The sequence below is a fragment of the Maniola jurtina genome, chromosome 25, assembly GCF_905333055.1.
Source record: "Maniola jurtina chromosome 25, ilManJurt1.1, whole genome shotgun sequence".
In the NCBI taxonomy this organism is placed as follows: Eukaryota; Metazoa; Arthropoda; class Insecta; order Lepidoptera; family Nymphalidae; genus Maniola; species Maniola jurtina.
In genome coordinates, this window is record NC_060053.1 from 6,477,268 (window position 1) to 6,494,170 (window position 16,903).

The 16,903-nt window shown below is 35.2% G+C and overlaps 2 protein-coding genes and 1 long non-coding RNA gene across 5 annotated transcripts in view; 2 read left to right on the forward strand and 1 right to left on the reverse strand.

The window, feature by feature from the left end:
- LOC123878000 (mitogen-activated protein kinase kinase kinase kinase 5) overlaps positions 1–668 on the forward strand; it is a 56,817-nt gene extending 56,149 nt beyond the window's left edge. For all 3 annotated transcript variants that reach the window (XR_006798719.1, XR_006798720.1, XR_006798721.1), the window contains one exon: positions 277–668. The gene's annotated coding sequence lies outside the window, so the exon portion shown is untranslated. The remainder of the gene's footprint in view (positions 1–276) is intronic.
- A 613-nt stretch (positions 669–1,281) lies between these two features.
- On the forward strand, positions 1,282–5,091 carry LOC123877959. The gene is made up of 2 exons (XR_006798708.1): positions 1,282–3,531; positions 3,979–5,091. It is a non-coding gene; the product is annotated as an uncharacterized LOC123877959 (long non-coding RNA).
- A 5,016-nt stretch (positions 5,092–10,107) lies between these two features.
- LOC123877958 (DNA polymerase epsilon subunit 3) lies at positions 10,108–11,881 on the reverse strand. Its single transcript, XM_045924904.1, has one exon. The coding sequence runs from the start codon at positions 11,788–11,790 to the stop codon at positions 11,431–11,433; it is 360 nt and encodes a 119-aa protein (XP_045780860.1). The 5' UTR covers positions 11,791–11,881; the 3' UTR covers positions 10,108–11,430.
- Between the last annotated feature and the right edge of the window lie 5,022 nt (positions 11,882–16,903).

A 16,903-nucleotide genomic window follows, 5' to 3' on the forward strand; every position in this document is an offset into this window, starting at 1 on the left:
AAATATTTTAAATTGGCCGAGAAGTATCATATTTCTATTATATTGGTTGGTTATAACTTATAATCGATATACGGCTGATATTCATATAATCAACCATTACTGTAATCGGTGAATAGGTTACTTAGCAACGTTATTATTTGGCGATGGAGAGAGCTATGATTTGAGCTTTTCTACGTGATCAAATCAGAAAGGAGATCCGTAGGAGAACCAGAGTAACCGACATAGCTCAACGGGTTCCGAAGCTGAAGTGGTAATGGACAGAGCACACAGTTCGAGAAAACCGGCCAAGTGCGAGTCAGACTCGGGCACTGAGGGTTTCGTACTCGGGTATTTTTTTTCCAACATTTTGCACGATAAATCAAAAACGACTGCGATAGTAGCTGGACATAGGTCTCTTGTAGGACCTTTCACACGCCACGTTCTTGCGCCGCCGCTATCCAGCGGCTCCCATAGACTTGCGTGATGTCGTCTGTCCACCTAGTGGGTCTTCCAACACTTGTTTTTTTTTACACGACGACTATCCGTTGATGATGATGATTATTGTACGAGGTCTTTTTAGTCCATAGGGATGATGAATACTAGTCAAATCAGAGACTTTGACCATCATCATCATCAGCCTGTGGACGTCCACTGTTGGACATAGGCCTTCCCTATAGAGCGCCACCACACCCGGTCCTCAGCCTTCCTCATCCAGCCGCTTTATATCGTCGGTCCATCGTGCTGGAGGGCGTCCCACACTACGCTTGTCTAAACGCGCTCTCCACTCAAGGACTTTCCGGCTCCAACGGCTCCAGCTTCAGCTTACTAATAGTTTGGGCTATGTCAGTGATCTTGGTTCTCCTGCGGATCTCCTCATTTCGGAAGACTTTTTATCAAACTTCAAAATGTTCGCTTAGTAAGGGAGCTTGTATAAAATTCACAGATGTGACGTCATAACATTTGACGTAATTTGACGTACTCTTTTAGTTAAATCGATGATTTAAAATGGTTAGCAAACTTAAGAGGGGTCTCTCCGCCACTCGCTTCATACAAACGTAGTTCCAATTTCATTTGAATATTAAGCAACCAAAGATTTTGTTGACATATTCTAGAAACTAATATCTATGTTTGTGGTTTTCCAGATTTCTGTTAAAATAATCGGTTTCAAAGTTACGCGGTCTTAAAAATTTACATACAAATCTTTGAGCTCCTGTAATTTTGAAACTACATATTTTTCGAAAAATCTAAAACACCACAGACACAGATATTAGTTTCTACAATATGTCTGCAAAATCTTTGGTTGCTTAATATTCAAATGAAATTGGAACTACGTTTGTATGAAGCGAGTGACGGAGAGAGCCCTGTCAAAACTAGCATCGAATGCGGATTTCACGAATTTTTGAAGACACTCTGTTTAATAATTACTGAGAAATAATTTATTTTTGATATAGGCATCATCCCCATTAAAAACGTTAACCCTAAAATTCCTTAAAAGTGACATTGATAATTTTTAGTATAAAAAAAATACACTGCCATTAATTTATATCCATTCCAATGGATGTATTTGATTGTACGAAGCAATAAATATTATGCAGCGAATGAAATTTAAAAATTTATTTGGTATTTTTTACGTTAGTTTAGAAATAAGGCTCAAGGCAGATTGATCGAAGTGTAGCGACGCGTCTTTGCTTCGATCCTGCTTGAGTCTTTACTTTGGTTATGGTGAATTTTAGAATTTAAAAAACCGTTATATATGCTACGCGCGCATTGATACATGAGTATTCATAGGTATGGCCGATTTTCATTAAAAAGGGTCGTCTGGTAAATCGGTCATGTAACCGGTTAAACACATGTCGGTTAAGTATGATTTACTAAAACGTATAAAAAAAACGGTCAGTTGTAATCAATTATAAATAAACTTGAAAAATCGACCGATCACCAGAAAACCGGTCGGGGTAACGTTAAAAGAAAAACACATTGCAACGTAAATATAAAATATCTTGGTAACTAATAACTAAAACATTTTTTATGTATTTTTTAAAAATTATTAAGAAATTACGGTTTTTATCCCAATTTTTTTTTAAATTGTTAATTGATAATGATTTTTATGTAAAATAATAAACCAAAACGGAATACATAATTATTGTACTAGGCCCTTCCCTGTTAAGACGCCCAAATATTACCTACGAAATGCAATTTGTGACTCCATTTTGACACTCCTTGTATTAAGACATGTCATATTCTGACGTCTAAAAATGCTTGCAATTTCAACGTTTTAGATATTAGGTTCTAGACATATTAGCGCAGAATATAAATGAAACGAAGCATTTTTACCAAAATCTTTATCTTCACTATGTAATAATACTTTAAAGTTTGGATGAAGCAAAAAAATAGACACACGTACACGCGCGGCGTTGTGCGTCGTACATTACATACTGGAGATTTCAGTATGCTTTGTAGTAGAAGAGACGCATCGCACCACTTCTCGACTCTTCGTCAATATGTCTTGAACTTAAGAAGGGAGTTGTGTTATTTCGTATAAAATATATGTATTACATGCTTACAATGTATTTAAAACAACCAAATATGTGATTAAGATGATCGGGTACTCTTAAATAATATTGAGTAGTAAAAATATAATGAAAAGAAAAAGACAATTTTCCCGTATTATACATAAAATATAAATAATATTATAGTTTTAAAATAATAGAAATTTTGAAAATAATTTAAAGCTCGCTTGTGTATTATTAATTTTTCTTTTTGTAAATAATTACAAATATTCCAGTTAGTTTTTTAGTAATTTGTATAATACCAATAGAGTAGACATTTTATTTTATTTTATCGTAAATAGGGATAACTTTGCTTTGCAATTTAACTGTGACGGTCAACAAATAAATATTTTATGTATTTTGTTTGGAATACATTAATAAAATAAAACGCTATTATCTCTATTTCAGAGTAAAATGTTAATGTATTCTAATAAAAAGAATAATGAATTTTCCTTTGATTGTCAAAGTAAAATTGAAAAGCAAAGTTACTCAGATCGAGTGTATAGTTTTACGGCCAAAATTAATTATAATAATCAATCTATCGGTGATCTGTCGATAAGTTACTTAGCAACATTCTTATTTGTCAAAAATGTTATAACTTTTTGACAAATAACAACGGAGCTATCGATTGATTACGAATAGATTGATTTTATTATTTATTGATTTTGGCTGTTAATGTATTTAATATTTTTAGTGCAACCTCATTTCTGAGTGAAAGTGGACTGTTATTTATTTTTTATCTATGTCAATTTATTTGTATGCAGGCCTATGCCTCTCTTAGCACGATTTTTATTAAATAAATAAATAATTAAAATTAATAATTTTATTAACCTGCAAGGGTAAACACTGGTTGGGGCACGTATAGTTTAGTAGTGTCAAAGAGGACAGACAAAGACTGAGGCCACATGATGCGTGTCCGGTGCGTTGCGGCGCTGCACCGCTGTGGATGTTAGTATTGAGTGCCACTCGGGCACTGCGTTGCCGCTCCGGCAAAACGTATAGGGTGTAACCAGAACTCTAGCTAAAATAAAGACAGGTGATAGTACTGATGATTACTGATATCACAAAAAAAAAACACAAAAGAAATCCTAGTTTTATAAGTCCACAATATATTGCAAATAAAACATCTGACTGACGTAGAGGTCCACAGACGTTGCGTAAGTAGGCCACTCGGAGTTTTGCACGCTATACATTGCGGATTGAAAAATACTAAATCACTAAAACAAAATAAGGCAATTTATTAATTAAGGTTATTGGCAAGCAAGTCTTTGCTAGCGTTCTGGTTACACTCTGTTTAGTATAGCGTTGCAACACACCATCCCTCCCCGTCTCGTCTCTCTGCTCCCAAGTCCATTGCGTGTGCGGTGCGCCAACACGCAACGCACCGCACGACGTAACGCATCGTGTGGCATGGTACAGCGATTTCTATGTAGGATGACGCACCGCTCAGGCGCCGCACCGCCAACGCAACGCAGCGTCTGGCTTCACTCTAAAACTTATGACTGATCTTTTACGCTTAAAATTGATTAATATCAATCTATCCGTAATTTGTCGATAAATTATTTAGCAACATTGTTATTTGTCTAAAAAGTACAATTTTTGATAAATATAACAACGTTTCTAGGAAACTTGTCGAAAGATTACAGATAGGATTGATTGTTAGTTTCGGATGTTACTGGCCAAATAATGTTAACCGAAGATTTTTGACAGTTTTATACTGTAGGTAAATCTGTCAAAATGTTAAATTTCTTCGTCAGTCAAAGTCTATTTGGAAATAATAGATGAAAAGTCAGCCAATTAATTGAATTTAGTGCAAAACCGATATTTAATAGGCCATTTTTGATATTGTTTTTCATACCATACAACAATCTGTCAAAACTAGCCTATTAAAAACGGTGAGTCCGATTTGACACTAGTGTCACGTTTATTTTATCCAGTGTAATTGTGACATTTATTTTTAATTATTATAACGTGAGATTATTATTTTATTTACACTTCTAAAAATGTATCTTTCGATTTTTCGAAATAGTATAATTTTATTATAATCAAAGATACATTTTTTAAGATTAATATTATTTTAGCACCGATTTATTTTTGTTGCAAATGCTATTATTTTGAAAGGAACATTAAGGATTAAATTTGTTTACTAAGAAGATGAAATTTAATGCTTATGTTTTGTTTATAGGTTTAACGCAGACCATCGATTTTAATCAGTTGACACATTATGTCTGGCAATACGTTTAACTGTCGAGATTTATTGTTTTTCCTCACTACTCAACGCACAGTGCATTATTATTGATATATTCTTACCTTTTCAATAACATATCGCCCAATTAAATCTACGAAAATCGGTAATATTTGCTCCGATTTATTATTGTAGAACCGATTTTTTCTGGGACTTTATTACTGTCGGTGTTCTGCGTTAGCCTAAAGTATAACATTAGAATATACAAATTGTATTTCTTACCACCTATCTTCATGTTTTATTTTATTTTAAATGAACTGTAACGCTTTGAGTAATCCCGTTTATTTATATTCTTCTGAAATAAACTTTTATTTTCGATTTTTGTTTTTTATTTTTCTCGCATAGCTTAAAGATGCGTTGTTTTAAAGTAATTTTAATTTTTTTATTACATTTTAGTGGTATCCAAAATTTTTTAGTTCAGTTTTTCACTGAAACCTTATAAAGAAATAACTACTATGGTATAATTTCTTTAGGTTCTTATTTTAATTTTAAGGTGCACGGCATACAGCGAGTTTTAACTTGATAAAAAACTGTGGATCCTACTTAACGGAATTAAAGTTCAATTTACTTTGAAAAGTTTAGACGCTTTCACTCTCCCACAGTATACCTTGAGCCTATTTGTTATTTTTTTCTCAAACAGAACCAACATGTAAGGACCTATCTAATAATAAAATTACAATTTAATGTGAGTTCTTTAAACTTCTATTTCATATCTTGTAGTTTTGAAGGTGTGTACACAATAAATTAAAAATAGTTATTAAATTAATATTCTATGACAAATTAAAATCTATATTGAACTAAGAAATTAGATTGACTGTTGAATGTAACTCTGAGTTTACCGTTACCCGTTATGAATATGTGTATAAACATAACATAACATAATATGCGCACAACCGTTTTGGCAAAGATTTTGAAATTTTACGCTTATAAGAAAAAAATAATCGAGCCTACTTGAAAAGCAGCTGTTTATAGGACAGGGACTAGGAAGGACTTGTTTCACCTTACTTACCACATCTCAGAATAATATGATACCTTACCAGGTACCTTAAAAAAAATTCACGAAACTTTACTTTGAGAAAGTCATAAATGCATACCTATTCCTATATATATTGAAAAGTGCTTAGATTGTAACGTGTACGCACCTTTTTGCTAGATAATTCGCTTCTTTAAAGTCAAGTATTTGCCAAAAATTATGAATATCGGCGAACAGGACTGAGAATGGCTGTATTTTAAAATCCATTGATAGAATACGTTTAGAATACCATAGAAGAGTTTAGAGATTAGTTAAGGAGACTAGATTATTATGTGAAGACGTAGCTAAGATTTTCTGGAATGCTTGGTAGAATTATTTAATTAGTTTAGATTTTTTTATTAAAAACCATCCATAATAAAAAATTGTAATAATTGCATGTATTAGTTTAAATTGAAGACATTTCGACAATAGAAACTTGTAATAATAAAGTAGACAGTACTAATTGTTTAATATAATACATACTGACCGAAGTGGGCGGCCTATTGGCAAAAGCCTGCGTGGTTTGACATCCATTTGCATAAGAATTAAATTCTGTGGTCCGCCGTCTCCGGTTTGTGTTATTCTTAATATTCTGGTAAGGCTGGGTTAGCTACGTCTGTAATTTAGCTTAGGTAAGCTAGCTATATGATTATCGCACTAATCGCACATGGAAAGAAAACAAAATCGGCCCATTTATAATATCATAGGTAATATCATAGGTCAATATAATATCATAGGTCCTCAGTAATGAAGGGTCTGGGTACTCGCATTGTTATCCCAATAAAACCCCTACCACTGTGATATTAATAGAAGGGATCGCTTTTAACAATGAGGATTACCTACCTACCTACAATTTGAAGACAGCAGTTAGAATGACGGAACAAAATACATAAAGTTAAAAAATCGGTCATTTTAGAATTTTGCTCCATGTGCGCTTAGCTTTATTTATATGTACCTACTTAAGACAATCAATTGAACACCAAGATTATCAGTACCTAGTTAAGCTGTAAAATCAAATTTTTGAATGTTTGTTAGTTAGCTACGGATTTCCAATTGATTAAAAAAATTGAATGTTAATAATAATTACCATTTCTCGTGTAACTAACAAAATATAATATTGCTAAGAAAAATATTCAAAATTTAAAATGATAAGAACTTTATAAGTCTGGCCTGAAAGTCGATTAAAATATCTAAAATAAAAAAAAGCATAAAATGCTTCTAATCTTTTCAGTATTTTACTATTTAACTATCCTATTTATATCGGTATGGAAATTACTTTTAAAAAATTAAGTCTGTATGTCCCTGTCACAGATTAAAGAAAATAAATAGGTACAGTAAAAGGACTCCAGGGACTTCGTCTGTGATGGCGTTTGCTGGCGCGCGTGCTGTGCTTATTTGGAGTGTTTTTTTTGTTAAGAGTGGCTGGTTTTTGTGTTAGTTGGTGTTTTTTGGTGGTGGAACTGACTGGGAAGCGCTCTAAAGGGGCGCCGCGTGTATGTCGGCGGGCGCCGGCGCAGACGGAGTCCATACTTGTATAAATTCAATAACTTGAAAATATCACAAACTTGACATTGGCTAATCAGAGTAAAGCCAGATTTAAAGAAAAAAAAAAAAGGACTCCATCATATTAAACAGATTTAGAAGTAACTAATATCACAATTATTACCATGCTTATATATTGATGCTATGCAACGCTATGTTTGTGGAGCATTTTTATGATCTCATTTGTTAGGCTTCTTGAATTTTCAATATTTTTTCTTTAGTCTGTGCCCGTTACCTTTAATTTTAATGATCTTTATTAGCCTACACACCAGATTTGACTGAAGCTTCGATCTAACTAAGGCGAACCCTTCCAAAATCCTGTTTAGAAAATGTGATATGCAAATTGAGGATATTGTTTAAATCGATTACACTTGCTCTTCTATCGAACTTATACAGTAATGCCTGTGATTAGTGATAGCTAATCGCTTCGCCTTAGTTTAAGCGAAACTTTAACCTAAGGCTCAACTCACACCGCCGCGGAATGGAAGCGAATTTCTAAAATATTATAAAGCAATATTGGCTTCTATCTCCACCACGTAAAACACAAATTTCTCGCCCAAATGTAAAATTCGCCGGAATGCTCGGGAATTCCCGCGACTTCGCGGGAATTTTCTTTCTCGGTAGAAATTGATGCTTTATAGTGTGGAGATAGAAGTCAATATGCTATGTAATATTTTAGAAATTCGCTTCCATTCCGCGGCGGTGTGAGTTGAGCCTAAAGGTGATATCAGATGGTTCATTCGGTGTTCACTCAAGTGATTGCCTCATTTTGTTTCTCACTTTGATTTATTTTTTTAAATAAGTAACTAGGTAAATGCGTAGCTGGTTTTTCAGTGTTTTCCAGTTTGTTGATCTGCTCTTTAAATACCCCATATAAAAATACCTACCGAATGAAAGAAATGAACAAAAAATGAACCATCTGCTATGACCAAATTAGTAGGTACTTACCTTAGTTTTTGACCTAGTAAAGCAAGCAAATTGCAAACGATTTTTCTAGATAAAAATTAGTCTTCAATTTTTCTCTATTCTTATAATCAAGTAATGAAACAATAAAATAATAATTATAAAAAAATTGAATTGTAATCAAAGATACTAAAGATAGAATATAGTTTTGCGAAATACTTAGTTCATAAACGAGTATATTTTCGTTATAACGGTAGTATAACTCGTGCCAGTAATTGAATTAAAACTGGCGGCATTCTGTCACACCTATATTCTTGTACAGTATGCGAGTGAGAGAGAATAATAATTATTAGCACAGCCATTTTAATTAATTTCGTTATTGGCATGAGCTACATAGTCTGTTTTTCCTTAGTTTGCTTATAAGATAAATAAATCCCGAAAGCTTCTCGGAGAAACGCGTAAGCGACGCGATTTGCCCGGCGCTTTAGACCTCGTAGAGTTAGGTTTTTCGCTCGTTCATTGCCAGTTTGCAGCAAGGAACGTACTATGTATTCTCTAGCCCTGCCCGGCTAGCATGGGCAGTAGATAAAAATTATATCCCCGATTATAATATATATAGTGGATATAATAAGGCGATATAATTTTTATCTACTGCCCATGCTAGCCGGGCTGGCCCTTACTTACTTCTCTCTCGGGATAAGGTGCGGTTAGAGGGAAAGGGTGACGCACAGATAACGTTATTTCCTTCATCTGTGGAAACGGCGCATTTCAGCGAGAAGCGACTTGTTTATCTTTTAAGTAAACTAAGAAAAGCTTACATATACAAATTCCTCGGAGTGTAAATAATGTAGGTAGACATAGAATGTAAAAGGAATGTCAGAGTTGTCAATGTTAATTCCAGATTGTTTCTGAGCAAATTTTATTCCTGAATAAAGTGATTAAATATTTAAATTGATGTTTGTTTTATTTTGAAACCAATAGCTTAGTTACTTACCTACATATATTTTTTTTTAATCTACGAGCTAACCTACAAATTAATAAAGAATAAAAAATCGGTCTCATGAGAATTTTGTTCCATGTGCACTTAGCTTTGTCTATACTTAAGAAAATAATTTACTCTGTGAAAAATCAATACTTTAATGTTCCTTACCTAGGTAAGGCCTAGTCCGCACAGCGATTATTATTTTTAACCCCCGACCCAAAAAGAGGGGTGTTATAAGTTTGACGTGTGTATCTGTCTGTGGCATCGTGGCTCCTAAACTAATGAACCAATTTTAATTTAGTTTTTTTTGTTTGAGAGGTGGTTTGATCGAGAGTGTTCTTAGCTATAATCCAAGAAAATCGGTTCAGCCGTTTGAAAGTTCTCAGCTCTTTTCTATTTCTTACTGTAACCTTCACTTGTCGGGGGTGTTATAAATTTTTAATTTACACTTGTTAGCCTACAAGATTTCCCTGACCGCACTGCCAATGCAATCATATGAGATGCAGTCATTTGCGATAATTCACGCGGGGGAAAAATCCGTGCTTTGATACAAATTTCACGCGGTGGTTAAAGAACAATAAAAAATGGATTTTTCAAAGAGTAAATTATTGTCTTAAGTATAGACAAAGCTAAGTGCACAAACAAAATTGGAACAAAATTCTAATGAGACCGATTTTTTATTCTTTACTAGATGTCTGCGGTTCGCTCGCGTGGATTTCGGTTTTTTAACATCTCGTAGGAACTCTTTGATTTTCCGGGATAAAAAGCAGCCTATGTCCTTCCCCGGGATGTATACCAATTCTGTACCAAATTTCATAAAATCGGTTCAGAAATATTGATATGGATGTCCGAGACTCTGCAATAATGAATAAATAAATAAAACAATAATAATTAAAAAAAATTATTTTTATTAAAACCTTAATCATAAAAATGCCTTCTAGGCATCAATAATACAATATTGGAAAAATACACTAACTCAGGAAAATCACATTTTACAGTTAATATTGATTGCAAAACAAGAAGTTGCAGAATAACAGTTTGCACACATCATTTTTTTTATTCAGATACAAGTTAGCCTTTGACTGCTATCTCAGCTGGTGGTAAGTGATGATGCAGGCTAAGATGGACGCTGGCTAACCAGGAAGGGGTATGGGAACAGCTTTGCCAGTAAGGTGGTACAGCTGAAGCATCCCACCAAACCAGACCAAAGATTTAGAAAATATAACATTCCTGGGACCTCCCACTAATAAGACCACCAATAAGACAGATATGTCATTTTTGTCTTGATGTCACAAATGTCATAAGGTACATAAAATTCTTAAAATATTTTTTTATGCGCTTTAATATGCGTAATGAAAAAAAATACAGTCTTTTTACACTTCTTCTTGTACAATGTGCAGTGATATGCCTCAGATTGGACTCTCTAAAGGTGTTTGTGGGCACGTAGTGTCCCAGTGGTGGGTGTGCTGCGGTGGACATCTGCTGGCGGAGTAACGAGGTGTTGTCAGTCCCTTGTGCTCCGCTGTCAGCGGTGGGATGGAACTTCATGAGGGTTTTAGTCGGTAGGAGTCCAACATAACCACTGTGCTCCCCCATGGCTAGTGGTATCCATAATGAATTTCCTTATGGTAAAAAAAGGTACTGGTTTTGTACACTATAAATTAGTAAACTAACTACTAAGAAGAAACAATCGACAAATTGATAGGTGTCCAAAAAGTATGAATTGTTAGTTAGGTTAAGGGAATTGTTTGAACTTTGGTTAGATGTTTTAAGAACATGTGACGTTTTAAAAAAATATTACATATTGAATTGGCAATTGGTACTATCTCAATTTTAGCAACTTTATAGGATGAAGGACAAATCTTGTTTTCTCCAACTACATACCTAGCGATTGTCTGTATATTTTTATCTACAATCTTTTGGTTTTTAATGAACCATTCATTGTTATTCTACTAGAAGGCTCTGAGCAAAGTTGAATGCTCTGACAAATATCAACTTGCAAGCCTACCACCTTATTTTATGCTATGGCTACTGGCTGACATTCTCTCACTTGTGGCTAAAGTACACTATAGCAGCATTATTACCAAATATCCAGTTAATCACAACAATTTAAATTGTAGCAAAGTGATTACAACAAATGCAAAGGAGGCTGCAAAACTCGATCATAACACATTTATAACCTTAAAAAAATTACACTATTTATAAAAAGTATATAACACTAATCATCCTCAACCATTTCCACATCATCACCATCATCCTTTTTCTTCCCTGATGCCATTTTTTTCGCAGAAACAACTTGTTTGTAATGTTCCAAAGCTTCTCTCAAAGGCTCTACAAATCTGTCGAATTCTATATCGGTCATCGCTTCTAACACATCCTGACCCGTTAAAGCTTTCCTCTTATTATTTTTTACTATATTTGTAGCAGCAGAGGTCACGTATAAAACGAAAACTGAAGCGGCTTTTGCCAAGCCGGTACGGGCTTCTTTCGATATGGCTACTCCATCTGGTAATGATTCTTTCACGATCCTAGTGACGACCGTTAGCGGCAGGTTGATATCTTCTAGCTTTTCGGCCATTTTTCAACTATTTAAGTGATATTTAGAATGAAATTACTATAAACATGCCGCGGAAAACAATGCACCGCCAAAACTTGTTTTTAGTCGACTGTCACTTTGACAGCTGTCATAAAATTGCTTTTTTTTTTTTTTTTTTTCTTTAATCTGGCTTTACTCTGATTAGCCAATGTCAAGTTTGTGATATTTTCAAGTTATTGAATTTATACAAGTATGGACTCCGTCTGCGCCGGCGCCCGCCGACATACGCGCGGCGCCCCTTTAGAGCGCTTCCCAGTCAGTTCCACCACCAAAAAACACCAACTAACACAAAAACCAGCCACTCTTAACAAAAAAAACACTCCAAACAAGCACAGCACGCGCGCCAGCAAACGCCATCGCAGACGAAGTCTCATAAAATTGCTTATGGTTCGGTATAAACTTTTTTTTTTTTTTTTTTTTTTTTTCTCGTCTGGCTTTACATAGATTAGCCAATGTCAGGTTTGTAGTTATAATTACAAGTTAGGGAAACTATATATTATGTATAAAATAATGAAAAATCGGGATTTAGAATTGGAAAGGAAACGGATAAGGTTTTTTTAAATAATTACATAATATACATATATCTAAACATATACATAAATAATAATATAATATAAGTAACTATACATTAACTATATCTTGATATCATTATGTTCTATGAACAAAGATAAAACTTTGTAAACATTAAATGAATTTGTGTATAACAAACATAATATAGATGTAGGAAATGGAATGTGCAATGATTCGAGATTAGCAAGAAAGTCAGTTCGATCATATAGAGTGCATGCAAAGAAAACATGGTTCAAATCCCCATACTCCCCACAGGAACAGTGAGGATCGGGAACAATTTTCATCCTGTGTAAATGCGCCGGGGTACATACATGACCCAGGCGCATTCTACACAGAATAGAAGTAACAGTTTTTGAGAAAACTAACTGGCTGAACCATGGTTTCCTCGGAATGGACGTCTGAATTTTTCTATAATGTTTACCTACTGAACCATCGTTACTCCATACCCCATCCCACGCTTCATACAAATATACTTTGGATAAATTTATCAAATCAGAACAATAATTGGTGAATGGAACAGTATCTCCAACACGTATCGCCTCATTTGCCAATTGGTCAGCTCTTTCATTTCCGGGAATGCCCACATGGCTTGGAACCCAAGCCAACACAACATCACAATTTTTCTGTGAACACTTATATAAAAGATCTCTAATGCCAAAAACAATTGAAGACTGCTTATGGGATTTGAATGGAAATCTATTGATAGCTTCTAGAGCACTGCAGGAATCAGAGAATATGACTGTTTTTGGTATCTTTAAAATTAAAACATATTCTAAAGCTTTAAGTAAACCATAACATTCACCCGTGTAAACGGAAGCTTCAGGTGGAAGTTTAACTTGTTGTATACCTTTATATTGTGAATGATAGATCCCAATGCCAACGCAACTCTTATCCTCATGTTTAGAGGCATCCGTGAACACATAATGCCAGTCAGGCCATTTATCATTGAGAATGTTTATAAATTCCTGTTTTGAGTTAGGGTTATTTTTTAATTTGGATCCTATGTCGAATTTAATTTCCGGGACAGTAATAAGACCCTTGTAATTGTGTTGGTATAGAGGAAGAATAATACTTCGATGGGTGGGAGCTCCCAAACTTTCATATTTTCTAAGACTGTTTACAAGACATGGAGAATCCCTATTAGTCCAGTATTTACCGGTATCAACCTGATAAGCAAGTTGACGTATCTTTAAAAACAAAGGATGAGAACTTAGCTGTAATGTACGGAAAAAGTATTTATCACAAAGGAACTGTCTCCTTAGATACAAGGGCGGATCACAACATTCTACCTGAAGACATTTTATTGGAGTTGATTTCATCGCACCCGTAACCAACCTCAAAGCCTTTGCCTGGATTATATCCAGCTTTTTAACTGCAGTTTTATTACCAGGATGTAATAGGAATGTTCCATAGTCTAAAACACTTCTTATTAAAGCATTATATAGCAGTCTCATTGTAAAAGGATGAGCACCCCACCATACTCCTGTAAGACACCTTAAAATATTCAAATTTTTCTCGCATCTTAATAAAACATATTCCCAATGTGGAATTCCAGTAAGTTTAGAGTCTAATATTACACCTAGAAATTTCGCTTGATCTTTAACTGCTAGCGGAATTCCATTGTAATTAATATGAGGAGATGGTAGATTTCGCTTCCGAGAAAATACTACAACAGAGCTTTTAGATGGTGACAAATCTAGACCATTATTATGTAACCAACATTTTAAGGCATTTAACGCTAAGTTTAACAACTCACTAACATTATCTAAGGATGGCCCAGCAACATACAAAAGCAAATCATCTGCATATTGAAGCACATTTGCATATCTATTTACAGAAATGTCCAAATCGTAAGTATAAATGTTATATAAAATAGGGCTCAAAACAGAACCTTGTGGCAAACCCTTCCACACAGTTCTATAAATAAATTCATCTTCGACCGAATCTAGCGAATACTTTATATATCTTTCGTACAACATATTTACAATAAAATTAATTAATAAGTTAGGAATATTCAGGGCAAGCAATTTATGTTTTAGAATTGAAATATTTACATTATCGTAGGCGGCTTTTATGTCCAGGAAGGCAGCAACCAATGACTCATTTTTAGAGAAGCTTAGTCTTATGTCCGTGGTAAAAATGCTTAAGCTGTCAATAGTACATTTACCTTTCCTAAAACCAAACTGGTTTCTCGATAATAATGTATTATGTTCTAAAAACCATTCCAGCCTGATTTTAATAAGGTGTTCAGCAGTTTTAGCTAATACTGACGATAATGCTATTGGTCTATACGATGTTGGATCTGAACTCGGTTTATTCGGCTTCCGTAATAAGATCAAAGTTTGGGACCGCCAGGATTTGTTGTAAATATGAAAATTAGGGGTCAATTTATAAATGACTTGGCAACCCTGATTTTCATTTAAGACCACAGACAACCAATAGTGTTTGCTGTTTGACAGCCAACCTTTACTTAGTTTCTTCTCTTGGGCAACCATGGCGGCATCGACATGTATTAATTAGCTCTCTGAATTAATTTGTTATACCTAATAAAAGTGATCCAGTTCATCCACTGCTAATCTGCCTTATTATTTCCTCATAACTCACAAGAGGTTATGGGCTGGAGCAACGCTGGAATTGGAAAGGTATTTCACGGTAACTGCGTCACGACCACGCCACGAGGTGAGCGGCGCGGCGTTTCTCGCAAAGCTTGTTTGCGTCAGCGATCTGCCACTTGTAAGTACGTCGTGAAAATATTGGACAATGGCTTCTGGAGCGTTAATTAACCATCTGCATCATCACAACTTACCGTTCGAAAAATTGGAAGGTATTAGTAACTACAACATATGGAAATTCAACATGCGCCACACCTTGATCATAGATGACTTATGGTCATGTATTGAAGGTACTGAGCCTGTCGACCCATCTAGAGATTTACGTGCTCTTGCCCGTATTAGTTTAGCTGTGAAGCCCACATGTGTGCAATATATTAGAAATGCAAACACAGCTAAGCAAGCCTGGGACAAATTAAGCGCAGTGTTCGAAGATAAAGGATTTGGCAGACGTGTAGCTTTATTAAGACAGCTGCACCGTGCTAGCTATGCAGATTTTAATAGTATGAATGCATACTTTGAATATATAACGACTCTTGTCCAGCAGTTGACTGATATTGGAAGAGCTATAGAAGATGCTGAGGTTGCAGAGATTATCTTGAGCGGCCTTCCACAAGAATATGATATAATTGTGTCTAGTCTCGAAGCTGTTGCGTGCACAGGTACAATTTCAAGTGATCTAGTCCGTACTCGGTTGTTGCAAGAAGAGCAACGCAGAGGCCGTACTGAGAGCAAAGACGACATGGCCCTGCTATCTAAGCAAAGGACTAAGAAGGTACCTGTTTGTCATTTTTGTCTCCGTCCTGGTCACAAAAAGTTTCAATGTTACAAATTTAAGAAGGAACAGAAAAGTAATCCAGGAACAGCACTAGCAGCTCAAAGTAATGGAGTATTCGAGAGCAAGGACTGGATTGTGGACTCAGGTGCATCAAGACATATGTGTAAGGACTTACAGTGGTTTATTAAGTTATCAAAGTGTGATAAGACTGTGCAAGTTGCTAACGGTAGTACCCTAAGATGTCTAGGTTATGGTGATGTTGTAATTCCAATGAAAAATAACAAATCACAGCTGGTAACAGATGTTCTGTATATACCTGACCTCTCAACTAATTTAATTAGTGTTTGTAAATTATGTGAGAAGGCTTTATCTGTGAAGTTTAGTAAAACTAGATGTTATGTTTTCGATGGGGAATTTCTTGTTGTTTCTGCCACTAGACAGGGGGGAATTTATATTTTGGACAATGTTTTATATGATTCACAGGAGCATTCTTTTGCTGCAAATAATGTGAATGCTGTGCCAACGCCACAAAGTTCGCTTGACACAGAGGGAGCCAAGGATACACCGGACTTATGCTTGTGGCATAAGCGGCTTGGACATTTGAGTCTCCGAGGGGTAAGTGTTCTCCGTAAACTTGCTGTTGGTATTAATGCTAACTCGACTCAGCATGGTACAGTCACTAACCAGTGTGTGTCGTGCGTTGAGGGGAAGCAAGCAGTGCAAAAGTTTCCTAGGGGTGAAGCTAAACGTTCCAAGCAGTTGTTGGAGCTTTTACACTCAGATGTGTGTGGTCCAATGCCGGTAAGGAGTCTGGGTGGGTCTAGATATCTGGTAACGTTTACCGATGATTTTTCTAGAAAGTCATATGGCTATTTAATGAGATATAAATCTGAAGTTTTGTCCAAATTTAAGATTTTTAAAGCAACTGTTGAGAAACAAACTGGTTATTTTATTAAATGTCTGCGTACTGATAGAGGTGGGGAATATTGCAGTGCTGAGTTCTCCAAGTTTTTAAAAAGTGAGGGTATAGTCCATCAAACTACTGCTCCATATAGTCCATCTCAAAATGGTGTCTCTGAGAGGCTTAACCGAACACTTTTTGAGAAAGCTCGTTGTATGCTTCTTGAAGCAAATCTTC

What these genes read in the sequence shown, in the direction of transcription:
- LOC123877958 (XM_045924904.1), bottom strand. Translation starts at nt 11,790, where the DNA reads ATGGCCGAAAAGCTAGAAGATATCAACCTGCCGCTAACGGTCGTCACT.